Raw genomic sequence first — 24,328 nt, 5'->3', positions numbered from 1 at the left:
GGCTTCAGAGAGAAGGTCACACTGGAGTTGAGACTTGAAGAATGAGTAGGATTTAAGCAGAGAAATGTATGCATGGTGGGGAGCAGGAGGAGTGAAGAGGGAAGGGGGTCCCCAGAGAGGAAGATGGGAAGGTATGGGGGCTATTTGGAGGACGTGAGTAATCCTGTGAGTAGAAACTGGAAGGAGGATGTGGTGAGGCAGGCTGTGAAGGGGGTTGCAGGTGATGTGTACAAGTTTAGATTTGATCCTGCTTTGCAAAGTCTTATCTGCAGACCACTAGTGCAAGACTACTTCATAGTCATGTTTAAAAGTCAGAGTCCTAGGCTCACCCCAACCTGCAGAATCACTGTAGGTCCAGAAAATTTGCTTTTTTAATGAGCTCCATTTCTACACTCCTGGAGGAGGATGCCACTGTGGACAGTTGGGACCCACATTGTATTCCGCAGTACACAGGGAAGTGACTGGTTATGATCTGTGTTTTAGAAAGAGAGCTCTGAAGACCTGCCCTGAGAATAACTGTTCTGGCTGAAACAGAGCATTGAAGCAAGTGAAATGTTCCTAATCTGTGGGAGGAGGGGAATCTGTGGATTAAAAATAAATTACCTATTTACTAACCACTTATTGAAAAGTATGCGGTTGGTAACAAACCACAGCAGTATTGGCACGACATGTGACTTTGTCACCAAAAGAAATTACGGCTCTTTTCATATTGTATTATGGATGTTACAGATGTATTACTTATGCTCATCCCTTCTTCAAAGTCAAGGTAGTAATTAGAACCACTGCTAGATCTTATTATTTAATGTGTTAATGAAGAAGCACATGAGTTATTATATCATAATTTTAAAAATAGTTTGATAACTGTCTCCCTTGTAATCTCATGTTTTTGTTTGAAGCATAGGCGTCCCCAAGCTGCCAAAGGGGTTGATGGCACAAATTAGTTAGGAACTACTGGTATGAGAGGACACGTGGAAGGCCTGAACCAGAGGAGGCCGTGGCGAGGAGGGCATAGAATTCAGGAGAAATTTCAAAGGCAGAAGTGATGGGAGAGCGTCTACTTAAATAAGTAAATATCCAGTCTTGGAAAGAGGTAGAAGTAAGCTGGAAGGACAGAACAAGAGTAGTAGACCAATGGGAGACACTGTAGGAACAGTTACGTCTGGAGGGTGGAAGTTGTGAACTTGTCAGAAGATGGTGATGAGCCTAGGAGAACCTTAAAGCTAAGTCAGGGTCTTGGTGGAGACTGACCAAGAAGCAGCAGTTCTTGGAGACATTTACCAGCCTCCTAAGATGTTAGTCTTGGATCTCATTCTAAATCCCTTTAAAAAGGGGGGCAGGGGGAGGCATATGATGAGCTTACAAATAGTTTGGGAAGAGAAAAGAGGACGATGACCACCCAGATAAGGTCAGCTAATTGCTAATTGAAGTATACCTGGGGAAGTAATACTTTCTAAGGTGTGAGAAGGTGCCAGTGCTACAGGTCTTCTCAGAATTAAAGATCTCACAGCTGGGAGCAAGCCACACATACATACAGGTGACAAAAGAGAACGTGTAAACAGGTGTATGTGTCTCAGCAGAACAGAAAGAAGAAAGGAAGCTTAATAACTGTTCAAATCGCTGCGTTATATCATTTGTAATTTGCCACTTATCTCTTCATCTGCGGTAGTTATCTTCCTGAATAATAGAAGCATCATAAAAAGATACAGTCATGAACAAGTCTTGAAAGTTAGTTGGAACCATGTCCTAGACCGCTCTGAATGCAAGGCTCCTCCGACTCAGTAAAGCACCATCACAGGTTTTCAGCTATTACCCAGGGGACTTACCCAGTACTTGCTTGCCACTCCCTAATGCCTTTGCTGTTAACCTGGAAGGTAGGAAATGTGTCCTTGGGGCACTTGGCTGGCTGCCTCAGTCTCTAGAGGATGTGACTCTTGATCTTGGGGTTGTGAGTTTGAGCCCCATGTTGGGTGTGGAGATTACTTAAAAGTGAAATCTTAAAAAAAAAAAAAGAAGGAAAAGAAGCAAAATGATATTCTGGAATGGGTGAATTAATTTACAAAGCATATAAGCAGTTTTAATATCAAAAATATTTAAATGGAACGATTAAATATTTATAAGTATTATAGTTTACAAGTTCTGTTTTGAAATTCTGTCAGCTATAGTGGCTTTGAAACCAAATGTGATACAGGCTACTGGAGTAGGTGAATCTTTTATTTTAGGAATAAATGAAGGATCTCTTCTGCATCTCTCAACAAGAATTAAATGTGGTGAGCATTTCAGAGTCACCTTAACAAAGTAATATCTGTATTGAAAAATTCTTATGACCTTTTAGTAGTCAATTTAATGTGAAAAGCTGGAAAATATAATATAGCATATTCACCCCATGAAATATGCAATTTTATGAAAAAGTTCTTAGTAAGACCTGCTGTAATTTTAAAGTAACATCTTTTCTGGGGGGCGCCTGCGTGGCTCAGTTGGTTAAACGCTGGCTTCAGCTCAGGTCATGATCTCATGGTTTACGAGTTCAAGCCCTACGTTGGGCTCTGTGCTGACAGCTCAGAGCCTGGAGCCTGCTTCAGATTCTGTGTTTCCCTCCCTCTCTGCCTCTCCCCCACTCCTGCTGTCTCTCTCACTCTCAAAAATAAATAAACATTAAAAAAATAAAGTAACATCTTTTTTTAATTTGCCAGATATGCTTTTAATGAGAACTAGAAAAGACCACATTTTTTGCAAACTGCCTTTTTTTAAACAAATGATTTGCTTTTGATTACAAATACTGTGTAAGATAATGCCTTCTTTTGCAAAACCAATTAATACAGGAAAAAATTTTAAGCATGTGATTTGCCCAAGATATTTGGAAGGGAAAAAAAAGCCTGATTTTTTTTCTGGTATGGAAAAAAAAAATCAGTATACCCTAACCTTTCAAGGAATAAGTTCAAAGATATGACTCAACTGGAGACAAAGAAAGAGAGAAGAGACAGAGACCATCTTATAACTGCTTTAAATACCTTCTGATAATTATTCTGGTGTTACCTTTCCTTTCTGGAATTCGTATCTTCAAAAAAGAGTTGAATTTAAAATATTTCTAATGAGGGGCGCCTGGGTGGCTCGGTCAGTTAGGCATCCAACTTCAGCTCAGGTCATGGTCTCACAGTCCGTGGGTTTGAGCCCCGCGTCAGGCTTTGTGCTGACCGCTCAGAGCCTGGAGCCTGTTTCAGATTCTGTGTCTCCCTCTCTCTCTGCCCCTCCCCTGTTCATGCTCTGTCTCTCTCTGTCTCAAAAATAAGTAAACGTTAAAAAATTTTTAAAAATTAAATATTTCTAATGAACTGATTAATGGGAGAAAAGAAAATGCATACTGAACACATATGTAGAAACTTTACCAGAAGCAATTATGCATATCAAAGACACTAACTTTAAAGATACAAAAAAGGTGAGAAAAACCTGAATTACAGAAAAGAAAATCAAATATAATGAAAAACAAGAATAAAAATTAGCAAATACACACACAAAATATATACACATACAGCAGCACTATGTGTTGACTCACAAAGGGAAAAGCAGTGGTCCAAGAGCACTCAACATGGCTTGTCAGATAAAGAAACACACACAAGCTCAGGTGCCCACACACAAAACAAAAACCCGGTACAACAGTACACTCAATCTATAACACAAATTCAGAATTATTTTACAGTGCTTCCTTTCTTAATAGAAAGGTACCCATCTTGAGTGTGTATGTATGTGTATGTGTGTGTGTATACATACATATATATACATACATATATATGTATATATATGTATGTATACACACACACACACACATACTTTTTCAGTGGTTTACTGTAGACTTATTTTTAATTAGTGTTATTACATGCAACTGTTTCCTGTATTTAACAGCCTTTTTATTTACCTTCACGTGTCTAGCTTCCACCTATCAAAAGTTTCAGGTTGTCAGGCAGAGGGGTGCCTTATTCTCTGTGAAACTGAATGCAGTGGTTTTAAACACTGGCCAGAACATGTTTGGTTGCCAGTTCAACACATGGAAATAGTTACATTGATGCCTAAGTTGCCATTTTCTGCAGAAAGCTGTGCAATGCTGGTGTCAAAAGACTAGGCAGTCACTATTCATAATGGCTGTTGCAATTCCTTTAGGAATAGATCGCCGGGCCGCTTCCCAAGTCAATCGCCACCTAGGACCGTTTAGCTCAAGTCGATAAGCAAAAATTTCAGCTTCCTTGCGTGTTCCTATCAGCTATACAAGTGCAAAGAACCGCTGGTGGCCGTCAGACTTTTCCTTTTTCTCCAGGACTAACATGAAGTGAAAGCCAAAACAGGACTGCATCATCACCCCGTCAACAGCACCAGTGTAGCAAGGAAAACTATATTCTTTCCCTGTAGGGCTGTAATGGACTTTGCCGATGCATCATATAGGGGCTTGACAGCATTCAAAGAGCCTTGCCATTTGCAGGAAGCACCAGGGCACGGACACGAATAAGGCCTAAACTCACGGAGCTCTTCATGGTCTGCTTTCTGTGTGTGTGGCAGAGGTATCGCTCCTCCAGGAGAGGCATATTTACAGGGGGAAAGCACGGGAACTGGCCACTTCCTCCAGGGCCAAGTTGCGAGGGGATCCCAACGGCCCCAGCAGGTTGGACAACATGTGAGCTTTTGGGCAACAGTTGCTACAAACGAGATGGCCACTCTGACAGTGAAGAATGGGTGGTAGCGCGTAGCCACAGCAGACAGGACACTCAAAAAGACCCGCCCGGTCATTCTTGGATGCAGTTGTGCCAGTCAGGGCAGGCACCCTCTGGGACGGCGCACACTTGGAGGTTCCAGCAGGGAATGCTGGTGCAGCCTGGCGGCTCATTTCCGTGGGCGGAGAACCTCGGCCCGGTCCCGGCTCAAACGCGCTCCGTGGCCACCGCGAACCGCCACCGCCTCTTCCCCGTGTGGGCACCAACGGGACACCCAGACGGGACACCCTGGGCCGCTGCAGCTCGAGAGCGCGCCCCGCAACGGCTGCCCCGGCTCCCCCTGGCGGCGAGCCGCCGTCCTGTCGCGCGTCCTTAAAGTAACGTCTTTTATTTGGGATTTGTTTTTTAAATTTTTTTTTCAACGTTTTTTATTTATTTTTGGGACAGAGAGATACAGAGCATGAACGGGGGAGGGGCAGAGAGAGAGGGAGACACAGAATCGGAAACAGGCTCCAGGCTCCGAGCCATCAGTCCAGAGCCTGACGCGGGGCTCGAACTCACGGACCGCGAGATCGTGACCTGGCTGAAGTCGGACGCTTAACCGACTGCGCCATCCAGGCGCCCCGGGATTTGTTTTTTAAAAGAAAATCTGCATAAGAAATTAGCGTCGAATAAATAAGTGTCTCTTTTGAAGTGACGTAGAGTACTTCATACATTTCATCTAGAAATCTTCAGCTAAAACGGATTTGTTTTCTTGACACAATATTGGTAGGGTTTCTATTATTTGAAGTGACTAAAATAAACTATGAAATTTTGCCTGAGACGCAAATACAATGTAAAGTAACTACTCCCAAAGTAAATAATTTTCTTTTCAGTTTAGACTATATTCAACAGGCTGGCCTCAGCTAATGAATTTTTCCATCTATGATGCAGGTTAGATACTGTGCTTTTAATTAAGAATAATTAGGACCTAAAAGCCTATAGAACAACCTGGTCTTCCTTTTTCCTTGGTCACTAGACAATATGTTAGACACAGGAGTTAATATTTGTGAAAATAGTAAATGAGCTATTCTGGTAAGGAAGCACACACATTTACTGTTTAACCCAGTTTTGTTACTTAATGTACTGCTGGGAAATTGACTTTGTTTTCCCCTGCATGTTGGAAACTGAACCAGATTACCCACAGTTCGCTTAATAGCAGCCTTTGAAAAAAGTGGGCACACGTGATTACTTAGACTATTTCTTGGGATGATTGTGTTAGATTGATACCTATATATTCAAGCTTAATGCCAACGTGGCATCTCCTAATCCCTGGAAACAGTGAATATTTTAACATACATAGCAAACAGGAATTAAGGTTGCAGATGAAATTAAAACTGCTAATTAGCTGCCCACAAAATAAAGTATCTTATATTAACTCGATGGGCACAGTGTAATCACAAGGGTCCTTAAAAAAGTAGAAGTGGGGGGGCACCTGGGTGGCTCAGTAGGTTAAGCATCTGACTCTTGGTTTCAGCTCAAGTCATTATCTCACTATTCATGAGTTCGAGCATAGCATTGGGCTCCACACTGATAGCACGGAGCCTGTTTGGGATTCTCTCTCTCCCTTTCTCTTTGCCCTTCCTCTGCTCGCTCTCTCTGTGTCTCTCTCTCTCTCAAAATATATAAACTTTTTTTAAAAAAGTGGAAGTGGGAGGGGCACCTGGGTGGCTCAGTCAGTTAAACGTCTGACTTCAGCTCAGGTCATGATCTCATGGTTTGTGGGTTCGAGCCCTGAGTTGAGCTCTGTGCTGACAGCTCAGAGCTTGGGCCCTGCTTCAGATTCTGTGTCTCCCTCTCTCTCTGCCCCTCCCCCACTCATGCTCTGTCTCTGTCTCTCAAAAATAAATAAACACTAAAAAAAATAAATAAAAAGTGGAAGTGGGAGAAGAAGAGGTCAGAGTATGCTATGTGAGAGAGATCTAACCCACCGTTGCTGGCTTTGAAGATGGAGGAAGAGGGCCCACAAGCCAAGAAATACCAATGGCCTCTTGAGTCAGAAAAGGCACGGAAACAGATTCTCCAATAAGATGCTAGAATGAATGGAACACAGTCTTGTGACACCTTGATTTTAGCCCAGTGAGAGCCATGTCAGACTTCTGAGCTACAGAACTGTTAGGTAATGAGTTTTGTGTTAAGACACTAAGTTTCTGATAATTTGTTAGAGCAGCAATAGAAAACTAAAACAGCACGCATACAGGTGGTTCCACAGATCTCAGGCAAAAGCCTTTTGTCCAGACTGGAAATCCATATGCTAAGATGGCAGAAGGAAAGGGGACACCAAGGAATCATTAGTCCAGCATTTTTTTAGAATGTCCACTGTGCCAGTTATGGAGTTCGCAGTCTACAGACTAACTTCACATGCCTTAAATTGAGTTTTTGACTTTCCCTTTCAAATCTACTCCTCCCCTGGGATCCCCATCTCAATAAACAGCAGTCCCATGCTTTCAATCCTTTGGGTCAAACTTGTAGCAGGCATCCTTGGTCCTGTTTATTCTCTTAGACTCTACATCCAAGTCGTCAGTGAATCCCATTGGCTCTACTTACAAAATATGTGCGGAGCCCAACCACTTTCCATTCCATACTTACCTCCCTGATCTAAGCTGCCATCACTTCTCCCCTGGATTGCTGACTGTCTCTTACTTGGATTCCCTGCTTCAACTCTTTCTTCGCTGCAGTCCTCACAACACAGCAGCCATAGGGCTGTTAAAATGTGACTCACATCAGGTAAAGAAACTCAGCTCAAAACCATCCAATAGCTCCCAGCCCCCCTCTCATTCAGAGTAAAAGCAAAGTCCTTACACATGACCCAGACCCTTTGTGGCATATTACATACTTGTCCACAACTATTTCGGCGCCAATTCTTACCTCCCTCCCCTGCACAAGGATCATGTGTGCATTCCTCCCCACTATTGGGATTAGCTGTGTGACTTGCTTGGACCAGTGGAATATAAGCAGAGAGGACAGTGTGCCAGTGCCATGGGGAAGATTCGGGAGGCATTACGCAGCTTGGGGAGCTCTCTCGCCTTCTACTCTGCCGTGAAAGTAGAGGCTGTCACACAGGGGCCGCTCCTCCAGCCCGAGTCCCAGAATAAGACTTGAAGCAGCAGCTGACCCACAGCCACAACACAGAGCCAAAGAAGAAATTTGTGGCTGTTTGTTACTGAGACTTACGGCCATTGCAAAGCTGACTACTGTGTACCTACCTCATCACCTCTCTGACCAACTTCATCTCCTGGTCTTCCCTTACTCACTCCGTTCCAGCCATTATGGCCTTCCTGCTGTTTTCTAAATGTGCCAAGCATATTCCTGCCCCAGAACATTTGCACTTACTATTTCCTCTGCCTAGAAACACCCTTTGTCCCCAGATATCTGCATATCTGGCTCACCCCGCCCCCCCTTTTCTTAGGACTTCGCTCCCATGTCACTTCAGTGATGTCTTCCCTGATGGTCCAATATAAAATTGCAACTTCCCTACTCCTACAATTCCTCTTCCCTTACTACTTGACTTCTCTCTGTAACAGTTATGACCGTCCAAAATACTGATGATTTTGCTCGTTTGCTCTCTTTCCTCTAGAACGTAAGCTCTGTCAGAGAAAGGGTTTTGCCTATTTTGTTCACTGCTGTATTCCTAACACCTAGGACAGCATCTGGTGCATCTAAATTGCTCGATAAATGTTTGTGGAATGAATAGTGGTGGTGGTGGTGATGGTATGTGTGTTGTCTATGTGCTTAGGGTGAGTCCAGCTGGTATCTGGAGAGTTTTGAGTATCTTATTTTTAAAGTTTACTTATTTAGTTTTGAGAGAGACAGAGAAAGTGAGAGACCTTGAGCCCGGGGGTGGGGGGTGGGGGGCAGGCAGAGAGAGGGGTTGAGAGAGAGAATCCCCGACAGTGCAAAGCCCAAATACAGGGCTCGAACTCACAAAACTGTGAGAGCATGACCTGAGCAGAAATCAACAATCAGATGCTTAACCAACTGAGCCACCCAGGCGTGCTTGAGTATTCTAAGTCAAATGCTGCTGGAATAAAATATGGAGAGGGGTACACTGATAAAGAATTTTCTGAATAAAGTACTAGGTCCAAGATTTGAAATTATAGTGAGGCTGAGAAGTGGGATTGAGGATACCTGACAGTCTAAAAAGCTGGATCGGAACCATTCATTGCAGGGGGTTTAAAAAGTGGGAATTCCCAAGTTGTCAGAATCATAAAATGCTGCTTAAATCATAACATCACACCTTTCTAGGTAAAGGCAATGATTTCATTTGTGATGAAACACAGCAAACAGTTACCACTGAAACTCAAGGGATAGTCTTGTGCAAAGATGAAAATTGGGGGCATTGGGACCACACTGGGGGTGCTCTCACCCTAACTCTACCGCTCACGCTCTGTGTATCCCTTCAGGCAAGTTTCCCGGCCTCTGTTGTCATCTTATAAAATGAGGATGAAGAGAACAGTTTTCATAAAATGCTTACCTAAAAGGGTGATTCAAATTAAATAAATAATACATGTGAAGTACTTAGAACTGTGCCTGGCACATAGTAAGCACTCAACAAACGTGAGCTATCACTATTACCTTTTGAAAAAATACATGTGAAGGGTCTGAAGTGAAAAATGTATATCACAAACACAAACCCACACTTTGGACCAGATTTAGTAATCAAGGAACTAGAAAGAAAATGAAACTCAGGTATTCTGACTGGGGTTTATGAAATAATTTTCAGTCTGTGTTTGTTTATAAAACAAGGCAAGCCAGTCTGATTGACATGACTGAGTCAAGGTCAATGCAATTTTATTTCATTATATGTTCACAATTGCCTTATGAGGTAGGTTTTATTGTCATCATCCCCATTAAACCTGAATAAACTAAGGGATGCCTGGTTGGCTCAGTTGCTTAAGCGTCTGACTCTTGATCTCAGCTAAGGTCGTGATCTCGCAGTTCATGGGTTCCAGCCCTCCATCAGGCTCTGCGCTGACCAGGAGGAGCCTGCTTGGGATTCTTCCTCCTTTCCTGTCTCTCTGCCCCTCCCCTGACCAAGCTCGCATGCGCACGTACTCTCTCAAAATAAATAAACTTGAAAAAAACAAACATGAATAAACTGAGACTCAGATGGTATTTAGTTTGCCAAGGATCACACAGCTGCTAAAAGGCAAAGTCTATTTTTCAACCTTGCTGCTTAGGCTCCTGAAATTGTACTCCTAACCATCTAACAAGATGAGACAGGGGTGACCATTGAGATGACAAGGATTTGATGTGATAGCAAATGACCTCAGCCAAAACTGATGATCAGTTCCACAGAGAACCTTTGGAGGCACTCTCTGACAGCACAAAGAAGGACACAGTGGGTATAGGTCCGCATGCTAGGATAAAAGTACTGCTTAAATGATACAAATTTTAAAAATTATGAACACGTATGTATGTTGTGGGCCCGTGGACTTTGAGCCTACCTTCGTTGCTGAGGCACCTGGTGGGGAGCTGGGCAGAGGGCAGCAGACACTAACTCCCTGGAATAGGAACAGCAGTGAGAGGCGGGAGGCCAGTATCCCCCATCATGCTTCCATGGCAGGGCCTATGGCTGAAGCCTTGAAGGGCTGGCAGGTCACTTCCATTCGCTTCAGCTGAATGGCTCCCTTGGAATGGCAAGACCTTACCAGTAAGGTTGTTGCGATCAACCTTTGGTCACAGAACACCCATCCTATGAAGATACACGTTGATTTAGCTAAAGGTAAAGCTTAGAAAACATATTCTTCTCATGTTTTACTAAATGGTAATGCTGACTATTTGAAACTGTAAAACAGAATTTACTAATGACATTATCTCTTTATACAGCCTAAGTCAGAACCATGGCTCCAAAATCTCAAAAACAAAAGAGTGCTGGTGGCTACAAAAACACAAAACGGAGCAAAACCAAACAGATATTACCTGGTAGGATTGTTTTTTCATTAATGGGATTTTTTATGGATTTAGTATCTGTATATATGTTAGCAGCCAAAATGATTGTGGTTTTCTGTATCAAATAAGGAAATATGTTCGCTGTCATAAAGTCAAACACATATGGAATTTAGAGTATAGACATTTATTCTTTTGATGCATTTCATTGCAACATCCATTATATGCCATAGCATTTCATGAAGACATAATTCTGTGAAAAAAGATAATTATTCAAATTCTATTTAAGCATTTATAAAATAGTGTAAAACTTCATTGTGTACTTGTGTTTATGTTTTGTGCTTTGAGGCTTGGTAAAAGATTGTGATAAATTAAGACGCTTATGTGTCAAAAATGTAAATTTGACATTATTTCATTATATTCTAGACAGAGAAGAAGTGGAACCTGTTACTATGGAGAGCATGGGTAAGTGGAAGTATAATTTAGAATTTATGCTCCTAGTTTTATGATATTTTAAAATTCAATAAGCAAACAAAAATACAAATCGACGTGTTTAAGATACACGTGGGCTAAAATTATGTCATTTAGAATCTAAAATGAAAAATGTTACAGAAAGAATAAACAGTAAGAGTGAAAGAGAGAATTTCAAACAGAAATAGACTTGAGCCTAGCAGTCCCTTACAAATCGAACATGGTGTGGTTACTAAAGAGACTCTAAAGTGTTTTGAGTCTGCAAGCTATTGCTTTTATTAGAATAATATTTTTTAAGACTCTGGCTCATGGGCAATATTTATCTGTACTTCATGGTAAGATTCCACTATTTCAAGTAAAGAGGCTGGTTTTTAAGCAAATAAACTAGAACTTAGCCAACCAAATTAATACCGTCCCTTCTTTCAGAGGCTAAATAATCTTATTCCAGTAGGACCTTTTGTATTGGTTGTTGTTGTTGAAACTTTCCTCTTAGTTTTGACTTGGGTGATGCACTTCATGTTTAGAAACAGAGAGGAAACAGTGAGGGTTAGGGAGAAGGAAGATCTAAAAGCCTTGAAGGCTGTTCTGAGGGTTCTTTTAGTCAAGTAGGATAGGAGCTATTGGCGGTATTTAAGCAGAGGAGTGATGGGATCTGACTTGTTTTTTTTTTTTAATTTATTTAAAAAAGTTTTTTAATGTTTACTTCTTTCTGAGAGACAGAGTGCAAGCTGGGTAGGAGCAGAGAAAGAGACACACACAGAATCTGAAGCAGGCTCCAGGCTCTGAGCTGTCAGCACAGAGAGTGATGTGGGGCTCGAGCTCACAAACTGTGAGATCATGACCTGAGCCGCTTAACCGACTGAGCCAACCAGGCGCCCCTAATCTGACTTGTTTTTAAAGTGTCACCCTGGCTACTCAGCTGAGAACGTCAGGGACAGAAGCAGAGGGCAGTCAGGAAGCTTTTGCAGCAATCTAGGAAAGAGATGGTGGAGGCTTGAGCCAGGTTGGTAGAGGGGTGGAGGTGGGGAGATGGTGAGAGGATGTCAGCTGACAGTAAATGGCACTGGAACAGGGCACACTGCCCAATAAATAACTTACTGAATTAATGAATGTACCACCCAGACACTTGGAAGTCATCTTTGACGCCTTTCTCCCCCTTAACACTTTCCCATCTAAACATTCTCCTTCTGTCAATTCCGCCTCTAAAGTAAATCCCATCCACTTCAAATTATCTCCACCTCTGCAACCTTAGTCCAGACCCCACATCTCTCACTCCAGTTGTTTCCCTAGCCCCTAACTGCTATTACTGCTTCCACTCAGCCTCCTTCAATCCATTCTGCATACCACGTGGCCAGGTCTCTTTCCTGCTTAAACTCTCCCATGGCTTTACTCTATCATTATAGTGGTCCTGGCTCCACCTTCCTCTCTGACCATTTCTCCATCCTCTCCCCACTCCCAACCACCACACCTGCCTGCCTACAGCCCACCAGCCTTGCTTAGCACAGAGCATACCAAAATTATTCCTGCCTCAGGCCCTTTGTTCTTGCTGCCCCTGATACCTGGATAGATCTTTTGCCAGATCTTTATGCAACTCTCTCCTTTTCATCATTCAGATCTAGACTCCAATCCCACTCCTGCCAGAGGCCTTTCTTGACCTCTCCTTCACTTAGCACCATGTTATTGCCTTCTTAGCACTTATCCTAAGGCTGAAATTAAAGTACAGCTGAGTCTTGTTTTTCTTGGAAGTTCTGCACAGTTGCTGCAAATACTGAATTAGCAAATACTGAGCTAGTGCTCCTAGGGTAAATACAGAGAGGTTCCTGTCAGCCTCTGGTCACAACATTTTCATTAGCCAATCAATACATAACCTTGTTTTATGTGTGTTTCTGTTTAAAGACACCTTATTAAATGTATATTGTTGATTCATTAACATGGGACTCACAGCCAACAGCACTATAGCCCGTGCCTGAGCAATGCTTATCTAATATACGTATTTTCTCCACAAGGCATATCCCAGCCTTCTTGCATTTAGGAATGCTGAACAGCACTTTACCACTACGCTTGGGAGATATTTTAACTGGCAAAAATCGCCAATAAAAAGGCACAAAAATAGGAAGAATGTGGCACTAAATAGACAGCGGGAAGGACATCTGTTTACTGTTTGACAGCTGACACAAGATGGCAGAGCATCACCGTGTTTGACCCCGGCTGGGACCGCGCACATAAGGCAACTCAAAGTTTTTGCCACTATAAGCATGACTGCTAATGATGGCAAAAAGCACTGCGACTGTTGATGTCAGGGTTACAAATAAGTTTTAGCAAGTGAATCTGCAAATATAAAATCTGTGAATAATGAAGATGGGCTGTATTTATTTGTTTATGCATTTATAACCTATTTTCACACACACCTGGCTGGCCCTGGGGTATACACACTCTCTCTCTCTCTCTCTCTCTCTCTCTCTCTCTGTCTCTCTCTCACACACACACACACACACACACACACACACACACACGAACACAAGTACTCCAGGAGAACAGAAACGCTCTTGCTCAGCAGATCTTGACACATAATAACCATTCGACAAGTATATGCTGATTTGTTGAATAAATAAGTGGCTTTCTCTATTCTTCTCATCTAAACAGACCACCACCACTCCCATTCTCTTCATTCTAAGTTCTACTTTCACCCTGTTTTCTCCTAAATAGCACTTGTCACAATCTGTACTTAAGTGTTTCTGAGTATATCTGCCTAATTTCTGTCTCTTCCTCTAGATAGTCCAACCCTACTACCAACACCGTGCTTTTCACATAGTAGTTGCCCAGTAAATATTTCTTGACTACATGAATTAACTGGTAAGAAAGTCCACAAACATGAGAATGGGGTATGACAGGGTTTCAACATAAAGTAAATGGACTAAAAAATAGATTATTTAAGGAGAAAAAATGGATTTATTTAAGGAGAAAAAAACACACCTCAGTACACAGCAGTGAGACCTGAGGGTAGGTTTTGATTTACCTTATACTGGAACATCTCTCTTCTTCCCCCAGATCTTCCTCAGGGAAACATAAAGATCTCTCTGAATTCCTTGCTATGGGGTCCTGACATTGTCAACTGTCACTCAGGGCTTGTGGCTCATGCCTCAGGGAATTAGGATTCCCTTTCCTTCTAAGAACCAAGGATCAACAGACAGACTAAAAAACTGTTGCCTAAGGGTCTACAGGGCAATGTCTAGAGGTTCCTGGAGAATAAATGTAGTTTTTACAAGGAGCTAACATTTACAGAACAACAGCTCTGTGCCAGGCACACCCCTCTCATCTGTTTATCTCTGTGAAGTAGGCATTGTTTATGGCCATTACAGAGACAGAGATGCTGTGACTCCCAGAAGTTAAATAATTTACCCCAAATTATAAGTCATGCTTTTTAATACAGGTTAGAGTATCAGTGGTGTATTAATTGTCTATAGCTGCTATAATAAACTACCACAAATGTATTGACTTAAAACACTGAATATTTAAATGGCTTATTATCTTACAGTTTTGGAAACCAGGAGTCTGACATTACTGTCACTGGGTTAAAGGAAACGTATTAACAGGATTGGTTCCTTCTGGAGGCTTTGAGGGGAGGATCCACTTGCTTGCCTTTTTCAGCTAAAAGCCCCCTGCATTCATCGACTGTTGCCACTTTCCACTATATTCAAAACCAGCAGGATAGCATTTCCTAATCTTTCTATCTCTTTGACCTCTGCCTCTTTGTCACATCTCCTTCCTTGACTTTGGTCCCCCTGCCTTCTTCTTATAAGGACCCTCGTGGTTACCTTGGGTCCCTCTCGGGGGCCCAGTGGTCTCCTCATCTCAAGTTCCTTAACTTAATCACATCTGGAAGTCCCTTTTGTCATATAAGGTAACATATTCACAGGTTTCGGGGATTAGGACATGGACATCTTTAGGGGGTGGGGCAGGGGGGCGGCTCTATTCTGTTTACCACTAGTGATTAATAGTACAGGTTTTGGAATCAGACCTGTCTCAATTCATAATTCTTCCACTTAATAACTGGGTGGTCACAAATGACTTCCCCTCTCTGAGCCTCTGCTTTCTCATCTGAAAAACAAGGTAGCAATACCTTGGAGATGGTTACAGAACTTAAATTAGGTGGTACCCACACACTTCCTTTTATGGGGATGTTGCAAAGAAGGTTCATGTTAACTGTTGCTGCTATTTTTAAAAGATGCCATAAAGATAAAGAAATAGATCGATGAATGAGAATGAAGACTCCCAAAGTAGGCTGACATATATACGGTCAACAGATTTTCAAAAAAAAGTGCAAAGGCAATTCAGTGGAGAAAGGATAGTCTTTTCAACAAATGATGCTGGAACACCTATATATCTACACTTAAAAAAAAAGATCTTTAATCTGTACCTCATACCATATACAAAAATTAACTCAAAATGGATCATAGACCTTACTATAAAACCAGGTATTATAAAACTTCTAGAAGAAAATATAGGAGAAAATCTTTGTGACCTCAGATTAGGCAAAGATATCCTAGATACAACATCCAAAGCCATAAATCTTAAGAAATATTTGCCTAGTTGATCTTTTCTTTTATGGAACACCAGTCAGAAATGTAAAGGAGTGAACCATTTCTAAATGCACCAACATGAATGAAACTCAAAATAATTATGCTGAATAAAAGAAGATAAACAAAATTACACACTATGTAGGGATGCCTGGGTAGCTCAGTCAGTTAAGCATCCAACTCTTTTTTTTTTTTTTAATGTTTATTTTTGAGAGAGAGAGACACACACACACAGAGTGTGAGCAGGGGAGGGGCAGAGAGAGGGAGACATGGAATCCGAAGCAGGATCCAGGCTCTGAGCTCTCAGCTCAGAGCCTGATGTGGGGCTGGAACCCACAAACCACGAGATCATGACCTGAGCCTAAGTCAGACACTTAACCATCTGAACCACCCAGGCACCCCACGTCCAACTCTTGGTTTCGGCTCAGCTCATGATCCCAGGGTAGTGGGATCAAGCTCCACATGGGGCTCCATGCTCAGTGTGGAGCCTGCTTAAGATTCTCTCGCTCTTCTCTCTCTCTCTCTCTCTCTCTCCCTCTGCCCCTCTTCCCTACTTGCGCTCTGTATAAAACAAAACAAAACAATACATACTGTGTAATTATATTTATAATATTCCATAAAAAGCAAACTCAGCTATAGTAATAGAAAACAAATCAGTGGTTGCCTAGGGGTAAAGGGGAGGGGTACAGAGGGAGGGACAAGAAGAAACTTTTAGGGATTATGGGTATATTTAGCTCGATTGTGGTGGTGGTTTCATGGGTATATGCATATATTTATCAAATTGTAAACTTTAAACGTATACAGTTTATTGTTTGCCAATTATATCTCAATAAAACTGCTTTTTTAAAAAGTAAACAGCAACCAAAATGTAAAAAAAAAAAAAAAAACGATACATGGTAGTTATTTAAATTACCTGTGTTTCAATATGTAGGGCAATTGATGTATCAGCTATAGTCTGTGTTGCTAGGGCTCTTCCCTGTACACACAGTAAGACTCTGAGGAGTGAGTTACATAGAGCTGAAGTCTGTCTTTGGCTCCTGCTCTATCAGGCTTCTAAGGAAATAAATGCCGCTCACTGCATCCTATGGAATATAATCTCTGTTACCTTCCTGACGGTGTGGAGGAAGGAGCAGGACCCTCTCCAGTGCTCTGTGTTCACACATAATAGAGAAAGTATAGCATCATACTAAGAGTGCAGGGACCTTACTTTGGAGACAAGCTTCCCCCATTTCCAACTCTCAGGGAGATAAAAATGGCAGTTTGTTCCTAATTTGTGAACAACTTGTATTCCAAATGTTTATTGTACCAACTGATTGCTATTTGGAATATATTTCCACATATCATCAATGTTATGCACACAGTCATTAAAACCCTCCTAAATTACCTGGATAATCGTATCATAGAGCCACTAGGATGGGGGGTAAGTATTTCTTTTGGGCAGGGCGATAAATATTTCTATGGGAAAGTAAGCCCCAAACTCCATTTTAGAGGCCACATGCATTTCTCCCCTTGTTGGCACATCTGTTGAGCAGTAGGAGAAAAGATGTCAGGACATCCAAGTGTGTAGGATCTGGAGAAGAAGGGAGTGGGCTCTGGGACCCTGGGAAGGTGGGGTTGGGGGAAGGAGTTTTGGGGGTAGATGCAGAGCTGAGACCGGGACTGTGGAAGCTGATGGTGATAAGAAGGATAAGACAATGAGAAGACAGATTGAGAGAGGGGAAAAAGAGCAAACTCTTAACAGACGTTCTCACTTGAGAAGTAGTATTCCGGGTAATTGTTAGTTTCTTCTTTTCATTTATTTATTTATTTTACATTTTCTGTAATGGATATACTTACTTAAAAAAAAAAAAAAAAAGAACAATGAGGGGTACCTGGGTGGCTCAGTCAGTTAAGCATCCAACTCTTGATTTAAGCTCAGGTCATGATCTCGAATTCTGTGGGATCAAGTCCCACGTCAGGCTCTGCACTGTCAGATTTTCTCTCTCCCTTTCTCTCTGCCCCTCTGCCCCCTCTCAGAATAAATAAATAAACATTAAAAAAAAGCCTTTCAAAATTTTGGCCAAGATAATTATTTAAAGCAAACAATTGCATGTTGCCTCTTAATATCTTAAGTGGTAATATTTAATGTCCGAGTCTACTTTTCCTTCCCCAGGTCATCCAGAAATTTATCCTTTAGTGTTAACTACCCAGACCCAGGAAATATTTAACTGCCGAATAGATGAAGATGTCACAGATGAAAAACCTTATAAACTTATCAAAAAAGAAGATATTTTAGCAGACTTTAAAAACAGAGCTGCAGTGTCTGATTTCTACCCAGTCAAAAAAGTTATCCAGGTAAGTACAACATCTCTCTTTATTTTTCAGTCCTACCCAAGAGGCTTCTGATACATAATAATAAAAGTTAGAGAGCTTGTTGAGTTCAAACCTGGTATTCCCCACCTCCATTACTTTGAGCAAATGCTAGGTTGTCCATACCTCCTTTGGGATCCTGCTCAATGATCTGTGAAAAGCAAACACCTATCAGTGACTGATTATTACTTTACACCCAGAAAAGTTCATCCTTCCCAATTTCAACTAGAATAGGAATCTACCCTTATTTTCCCATACAGATTTAATTTTTTTTTTTAATTTGAGAGAGAAAGAGAGCACAAGCAGGGGAGGGGCAGAGGGAGAGGGAGAGAAAATCTTAAGCAGCCTCACACTCAGCACGGAGCCCAAAGCGGGGCTTGATCCCACAAATCATGAGATCATGACCTGAACCGAAATCAAGAGCTAGATGCTTAACCAGCTAAGCCACCCAGGTGTTGCTTTAATTTTTTATTCATAATCTTGGTCCTGATATGTCTCCAAACATACAGAGTATCAATACCAAATACAAGGAATGCTTCTTTTTTTCCCATTAGAAATAAAATTGCATGGTAAATTTCCCTAGAACCACTGAGTTTTAAGAGCTTTGTTAATTTATATAAAATAGTTGTGCAATCTGGGATTATGAGCCATAGAATAGCACTCTGGCTATCTTTCATTATTGATTAGAAAAATAACAGTTTTGTATATGAATAACCTGAATGAAAACTGACCTTCCCTTTTGATTATATTCCTGTAGGAATATCCTGGAGATGACCTTCTGGTTGTTTATGACAAAGACTTCAGATATGGACTTAACTTTTATCTTATTGGAACAGAAGAAGGCAAAGAAAACTATTTAAATGTAAGCAAACCCCCAGTCCTTGCATTTTGTTGATTGTCAGAAGAAAGAAATACCTCTGGGGGAGATCTATACATGGTTATGATTATTCTTGTTCTGCTCTCTTTCCCTGGGGCCTAGAGTAGGTACCTGGAGTAGGTAAGCAGTAAATGTCAGATGAACTAAATCAAATATCTCAGAGTAACATGTACTCTACTTATGTGCCCTTCATTGACCCAATGAGAGTAGAAACAATGAATCTGGAGTAATATTGCTCTTGGCTACTCTTTGACCCGTATTTCTGGCTCTCCTTTTGCCATCTCCACGACTTTGGGTAAGTTACTGAACCACTAGTCCACAAAGTGGTGGCACCAACAGGATCTATTTCCAGGGCTGTTGTGAAGATTAAATGGGCTTTTTCCCTTTTGTTTAATTTTCTTCTCCTAATTGAAAAACATGAACAAATACAAAAGAAAATAAGTAAGTGCTTAATGAATTTATACAAATGTAAAGTTTATTGCAGAATAGCTGCATGCAGCTATAATCTACTTTGGGTCATGTATTTTAGTGCTATTTATTTTACTCTAGTGCCCAGAAGTACCAGAAGAACAGGAAGAATATAAAGAGCATACTTCTGAAGATTTATATATTTATAAACCACCTATCTCTAAACCATGGGTTTCTTTGGGCAGTGAAAAAGAAATTGATGAAGAATCGGTTAAGGAATCTGCAAAGCAGGTCAGAGGGCTGATATGATCTTCAGTGCATTACCTCTCTGTAATGCTCAACAACACTTATTCCTGAGGGATCTGTAAGGTTTGCTATGTTTGCCAGCACGGATGTGGCTTTTCCTTTGATAGAAGAATGGTTATTGTTTTGGATATGTGGGTATTATGGGTTGAATTGTAGTCCCCAAAGCAGATATGCTGAAGTCCTAATGTCCACTACCTCAGAATATGACCCTATTTAGGAATCGGGGGATGCTAATCCAATATGGCTGGAGCCTTTATTAAAAAGATGGCTATGCAAAGACACAGAGACACAGGGAGAACACCACATGAAGAATGGAGCAGAAACCGGAGTGATATATCCACAAACCAGAGAACAGCAAGGATTTCTGGCCATCTTCAGAAGCTAGGAGAGAGGCAAGGAACAGATTCTCCCTCAGAGCCCTTAAGAGGAGCCAACCCCTCAACACCTTGATCTCAAACTTCCAGCCTCCATACCTATGAAAATAGTTAAAATAAATTCCTGTTGTTTTAAGCCACCCAGACTGTGGCACTTGGTTATGGCAGCCCTACGCATACCCAGAGCAGCCCCTGAAAAGAACATTTGCGTGTGGGTGATTTATTATGAAAGTTCCATAGAAGAATAGGAAAAGCAGCAGGACACGGACATAGCAGAAGTCCTACAAAGGATGTTGTCCCAGGCAAAAGTCCAGTAGAGGAAAGGCTTTAGCTTGAACCCCTCAGGGAACTCTGGGTGTAAGTTACACCTGAATGTCCCAAACACAAGTAAAGGAGATGGGCTTCTATATGTCTCCTGCCAGTCCAACAGTGGTCAAGATGTAAACTGGCAGTCACTATTCTTTGTACCTTTGTACCAACGTGGTCCCAGTAGCCCCAGAGCAGTGCTCTGCAGAAGAACAGTAGGTGGTGGCCCTGGAAATGGAAAACACAGAAGTGGAGAGGTAAACAGAAAGTAGAGGGAGAGATTTTAGAGGATCTGAACAGAGCACCAGTTTTGTCTACCCCACATCCATTTTTCCAGGGACTTGATTATGTTCCTTTTACTGTTTACACGTGTTGCAGATTACATACATGATTTCTCGAAAACGAAGTGAATTTGGTGCGCCAGTTAAGTTCAGGGACCAAAATGCTTCCAGCGTAAAAGATGCCTATATTGAATGTACAGCCTACCCAGATAAAAATTTTATCGTTAAGCAACTTGAGAAAGATGTTGGCATGCAAGTAGTCCCCAAAGTCAAGGACACAAGTACTCAAACAAGATGGTAAGTATGTGATGGGGTTGTATATTTTCAAAGGCAAGTACAGTAAAATCTAGCAACATCTGTGATTATTTTTGAAAGACTTTATCATAAATAGAAATGGCTTGACAGTGATGACCTAGGTCTTCACAGAGTGATTCAATTCAGGAAGATCTACTCATCAACACCTTTTAAAATCTCAGTAGGAAAATGAGATACAAGTATATAAGACTGTAACCACTATGGAGTGGGAAAATAACTAATGTTGTTAATAATCAACAACCAGACAACCAGAGAAGGGGCCCTGGTTGTCTTTCGCCTTTGCCTCCTCACTGCTCTATTCCACCACCTAAGTGGTCATTCTTACATATCAAATCAGACTGTGTTATGTCACTGCCTAAATCTCTTCTTTAGCACCCCACCACATCCAGAGCCCTTAGGATGGCATTAGGTCCTCCTTCCTCCATTACAAGGCATTGCCTGCCACTCCAGCCTTGTCACCTGTTCTGAAACAAGCTCTTTATGCTCTGCCTCCATGAGCTGCTTCCAGCTCCCAGAATATCTGCTCTTCCATATCTCCCTGCCTTTGCCCATGCTGCTCCTCTGTATAAAATGGTGAACCTGGAGAACACCTCTCTACCCTTCAAGGTCCACTTCGGTGCCCCTTCCTCTGTGATTTCCTGGAAACATCTAGTAGAGTTGATCTCTCCCTCCTCTGGGTCCCCGCTAGAGTTTAGAGGGATCTTTACTGTAGCGCTGATGACCCACATTGTACTCCTCTGCTTCCCTGTCTGCCTGCCTTGGATCCAGAGCACTTTGAGACTACCCATATCATTTCACACATCAAACTCTTCATTAAAATTAATCCAGTGAGTGAACTGATGTGAAATGGATTGCTGAAAGAATGCTTTGGGGACTTGAGTTAGTCTTTGAAGGTTGTATAAGTCTGAAAATATACTTAGCTAAACCATGCATTTTTTTTTTTTTAGGATTTAAAAAATACTATTTATTTTAATAAATATTTAAAATTAATAAATTTATTAAAATAAATTTTAGATTTATGGAAGATAAGCCACAGATGCTGAATATGGTTTAGAGATATGGGGAAAGGAAAAACAGCCCAAATTTTTAAAAAGACTTGAACAGTTCAAGGGGGTGGGAAGACCAGAGTCTGCATGGGACAACAAGGACACCAGCCTGGGGAGAGTAGAGTGAGTAGCAGAGGCAGACAGAGAAGTGGATTCCCTGTGGCAGACAGTAAGGAACTTTGGAAAGTTCTGAAGCAAGGGAGAGGCAAGATGATAGGGCTATTTAAATAAGATGAGTCAAGCATAAGATGAGAGCAGAGGAAAAAAAGCTTCTTTTTTGAGTTGAGAACATTGGCCAAGTAGGAGACCATTGTAGTTAAACAGGCAAAATGTGGCCAGTGTCTAAATTAAGATGGTGGCAGTAGGCACAGAAGAAAGGGTGGAAAGGAGACATGTGTAAATACAAAATGCCATAACTCCCATCATTAAAACAAACAAAACCCAACTTTTTTGACATCTCTAGCTATTCCAAGGTCTTTGCTTTTCTTTATAACAAAACTCTTCCTTGTCCATATTCTCTAGTTCCACTCTCTCTTCAGCCATTTTGTTTTGAGCCCATGCCAGTCTTCACAAGGTCACCAAAGACTTCCAGTTGTCTGATTGCCTAATCCAATGTTCAGACCTTCTTTTTCTCCACTTCTCAGCACTACTTAACGTGGTTGACCATTTCTCCTTAAAGCACAGCTTTCCAGTAAGTGTTATGGATGACACTCATTGTACCTATTCTAACTTATTGGCAGCTCCTTCCCAGTCTCTTTTACTGGATCCCTTCCTCCCAGCCTGTAAATATTAGGGGACCCGAAGGCTTACTCCTTTTGATGTTTTTTTTCTCTAACTATACTTAATCCCTGGGTGAATTTATAGAGTCCTATGATACTAATCTATTGTCTGTTATTGCTGATGACTCCCAGATCTATGCCTTCAGCCTCAATTTCTTACCTGAACTCATTTACTTATCTACTTACTTGAATTTCTTCTTTTTTTTTTTTATTTTTTTTTCAACGTTTTTTATTTATTTTTGGGACAGAGAGAGACAGAGCATGAACGGGGGAGGAGCAGAGAGAGAGGGAGACACAGAATTGGAAACAGGCTCCAGGCTCCGAGCCATCAGCCCAGAGCCTGACGCGGGGCTCGAACTCACAGACCGTGAGATCGTGACCTGGCTGAAGTCGGACGCTTAACCAACTGCGCCACCCAGGCGCCCCCTTACTTGAATTTCTAATATGTCTCTTGAGTTTAACATGCCCAACAACAAATGTTTTCCTTTTAACTCCAAAACTGAGATTCACTGAAATTCCCTCATCCCAGTAAATGACAGTGATATTCTTGTAATTACTCAGACCCAAAACTTTGGATTTTCTTGGGTCTATCTTCAAAATATACCCACTGCTATCACCTTGGACCATTCCATCTTCACCACTTGCCTAGGTTATTGTAATGCCTCCTAACTGGCTTACTTCTATCCACTCTTTCCCTTCTGCATTCTATTCTCCATAGAGAGCCAGAGTAATCCTCTTAAAATGTAAGATAACGTCACTGATCAAAACCCTTCAATGGCTTCCCATCCTACAGGAACCTACAAGGCTGCACATGGTCTAGATTCTCTCTGCCTGTTTTCCCTCATCTATTCCAGCCACACTGGCTTCCTTGTTCCTTCAATTCACCAAGCATACTCATAGCTTCCAGGCTACTCTTTTCCCAGACATCCTTAGGGCTCATTCCCTCCTTCATCCAGATTTCTGCTTGAATGAGGCATTCTCTGAAATTCCTGTATACAGATCTTCCATGACAGATGATGAGGTTATGTCCCAACAAACCCATGGTAAGTTGAAAATATCCTAAGTTAAAAATTCATTTAACACATCTAACCTACCAAACATCATAGCTTTGCCTACTTTAAATGTGCTCAGAACACTTACATTAGGCTACATTTGGGTAAAATCATCTGACACAAACCTATTTTATAATAAAGTATTGACTATCTCACGTAATTTATTAAATACTGAAAGTGAAAACCAGGATGATTGTGTGGGTACACAATGGCTGTCACTGTATGGGTTGCTTACCCTCATGACCCTGTGGCTGACCGGGGGCTGAGGCTCGCTGCCACTGCCCAGCATCACGAGAGAGGATCATACAGCATATCACTAGCCCAGGAAAATATCAAATTCAAAATTCAAAGTACAGTTTCTACTGAATGCATATTGCTTTCACACCATCCTGTAGGAAAGAAAAATCACACGTGGAAGGAAGCATAAGTTGGGGGCCATCTATAAAAGCAACCACCACCATTACTATCTACCCCCTAACTCTATTTCTCTTCACGTTATTATCACCACTTGATATGTGTTTGTCATTGTCATTCTTCTCTCACCTTCCCTCCTGCCCCTGCC

The 24,328-nt window shown here is 41.6% G+C and overlaps 1 protein-coding gene and 1 pseudogene across 2 annotated transcripts in view; one reads left to right on the top strand and one right to left on the bottom strand.

Annotated features, from left to right (window-relative positions):
• DNAI3 (dynein axonemal intermediate chain 3) overlaps window positions 1–24,328 on the top strand; it is an 84,204-nt gene that overhangs the window by 1,128 nt on the left and 58,748 nt on the right. The window contains exons 1-7 of one of the 2 annotated variants that reach the window (XM_049618472.1): window positions 3,987–5,074; window positions 10,566–10,661; window positions 11,052–11,090; window positions 17,826–18,007; window positions 18,780–18,884; window positions 19,449–19,598; window positions 20,672–20,871. In XM_049618472.1, coding sequence (XP_049474429.1) covers window positions 10,580–10,661; window positions 11,052–11,090; window positions 17,826–18,007; window positions 18,780–18,884; window positions 19,449–19,598; window positions 20,672–20,871 — 758 coding nt within the window. In that variant the 5' untranslated portion in view covers window positions 3,987–5,074; window positions 10,566–10,579. Of the gene's footprint in view, window positions 1–3,986; window positions 5,075–10,565; window positions 10,662–11,051; window positions 11,091–17,825; window positions 18,008–18,779; window positions 18,885–19,448; window positions 19,599–20,671; window positions 20,872–24,328 lie in introns of those variants that run through there. The other variant, XM_049618471.1, reaches the window with a different exon arrangement.
• LOC125913386 (E3 ubiquitin-protein ligase SIAH1-like) lies at window positions 4,033–4,870 on the bottom strand (annotated as a pseudogene).

Source organism: Panthera uncia (assembly GCF_023721935.1).
Source record: "Panthera uncia isolate 11264 chromosome C1 unlocalized genomic scaffold, Puncia_PCG_1.0 HiC_scaffold_4, whole genome shotgun sequence".
NCBI classification, from domain to species: domain Eukaryota; kingdom Metazoa; phylum Chordata; class Mammalia; order Carnivora; family Felidae; genus Panthera; species Panthera uncia.
This window is presented reverse-complemented; position numbering and strand designations above follow the sequence as displayed.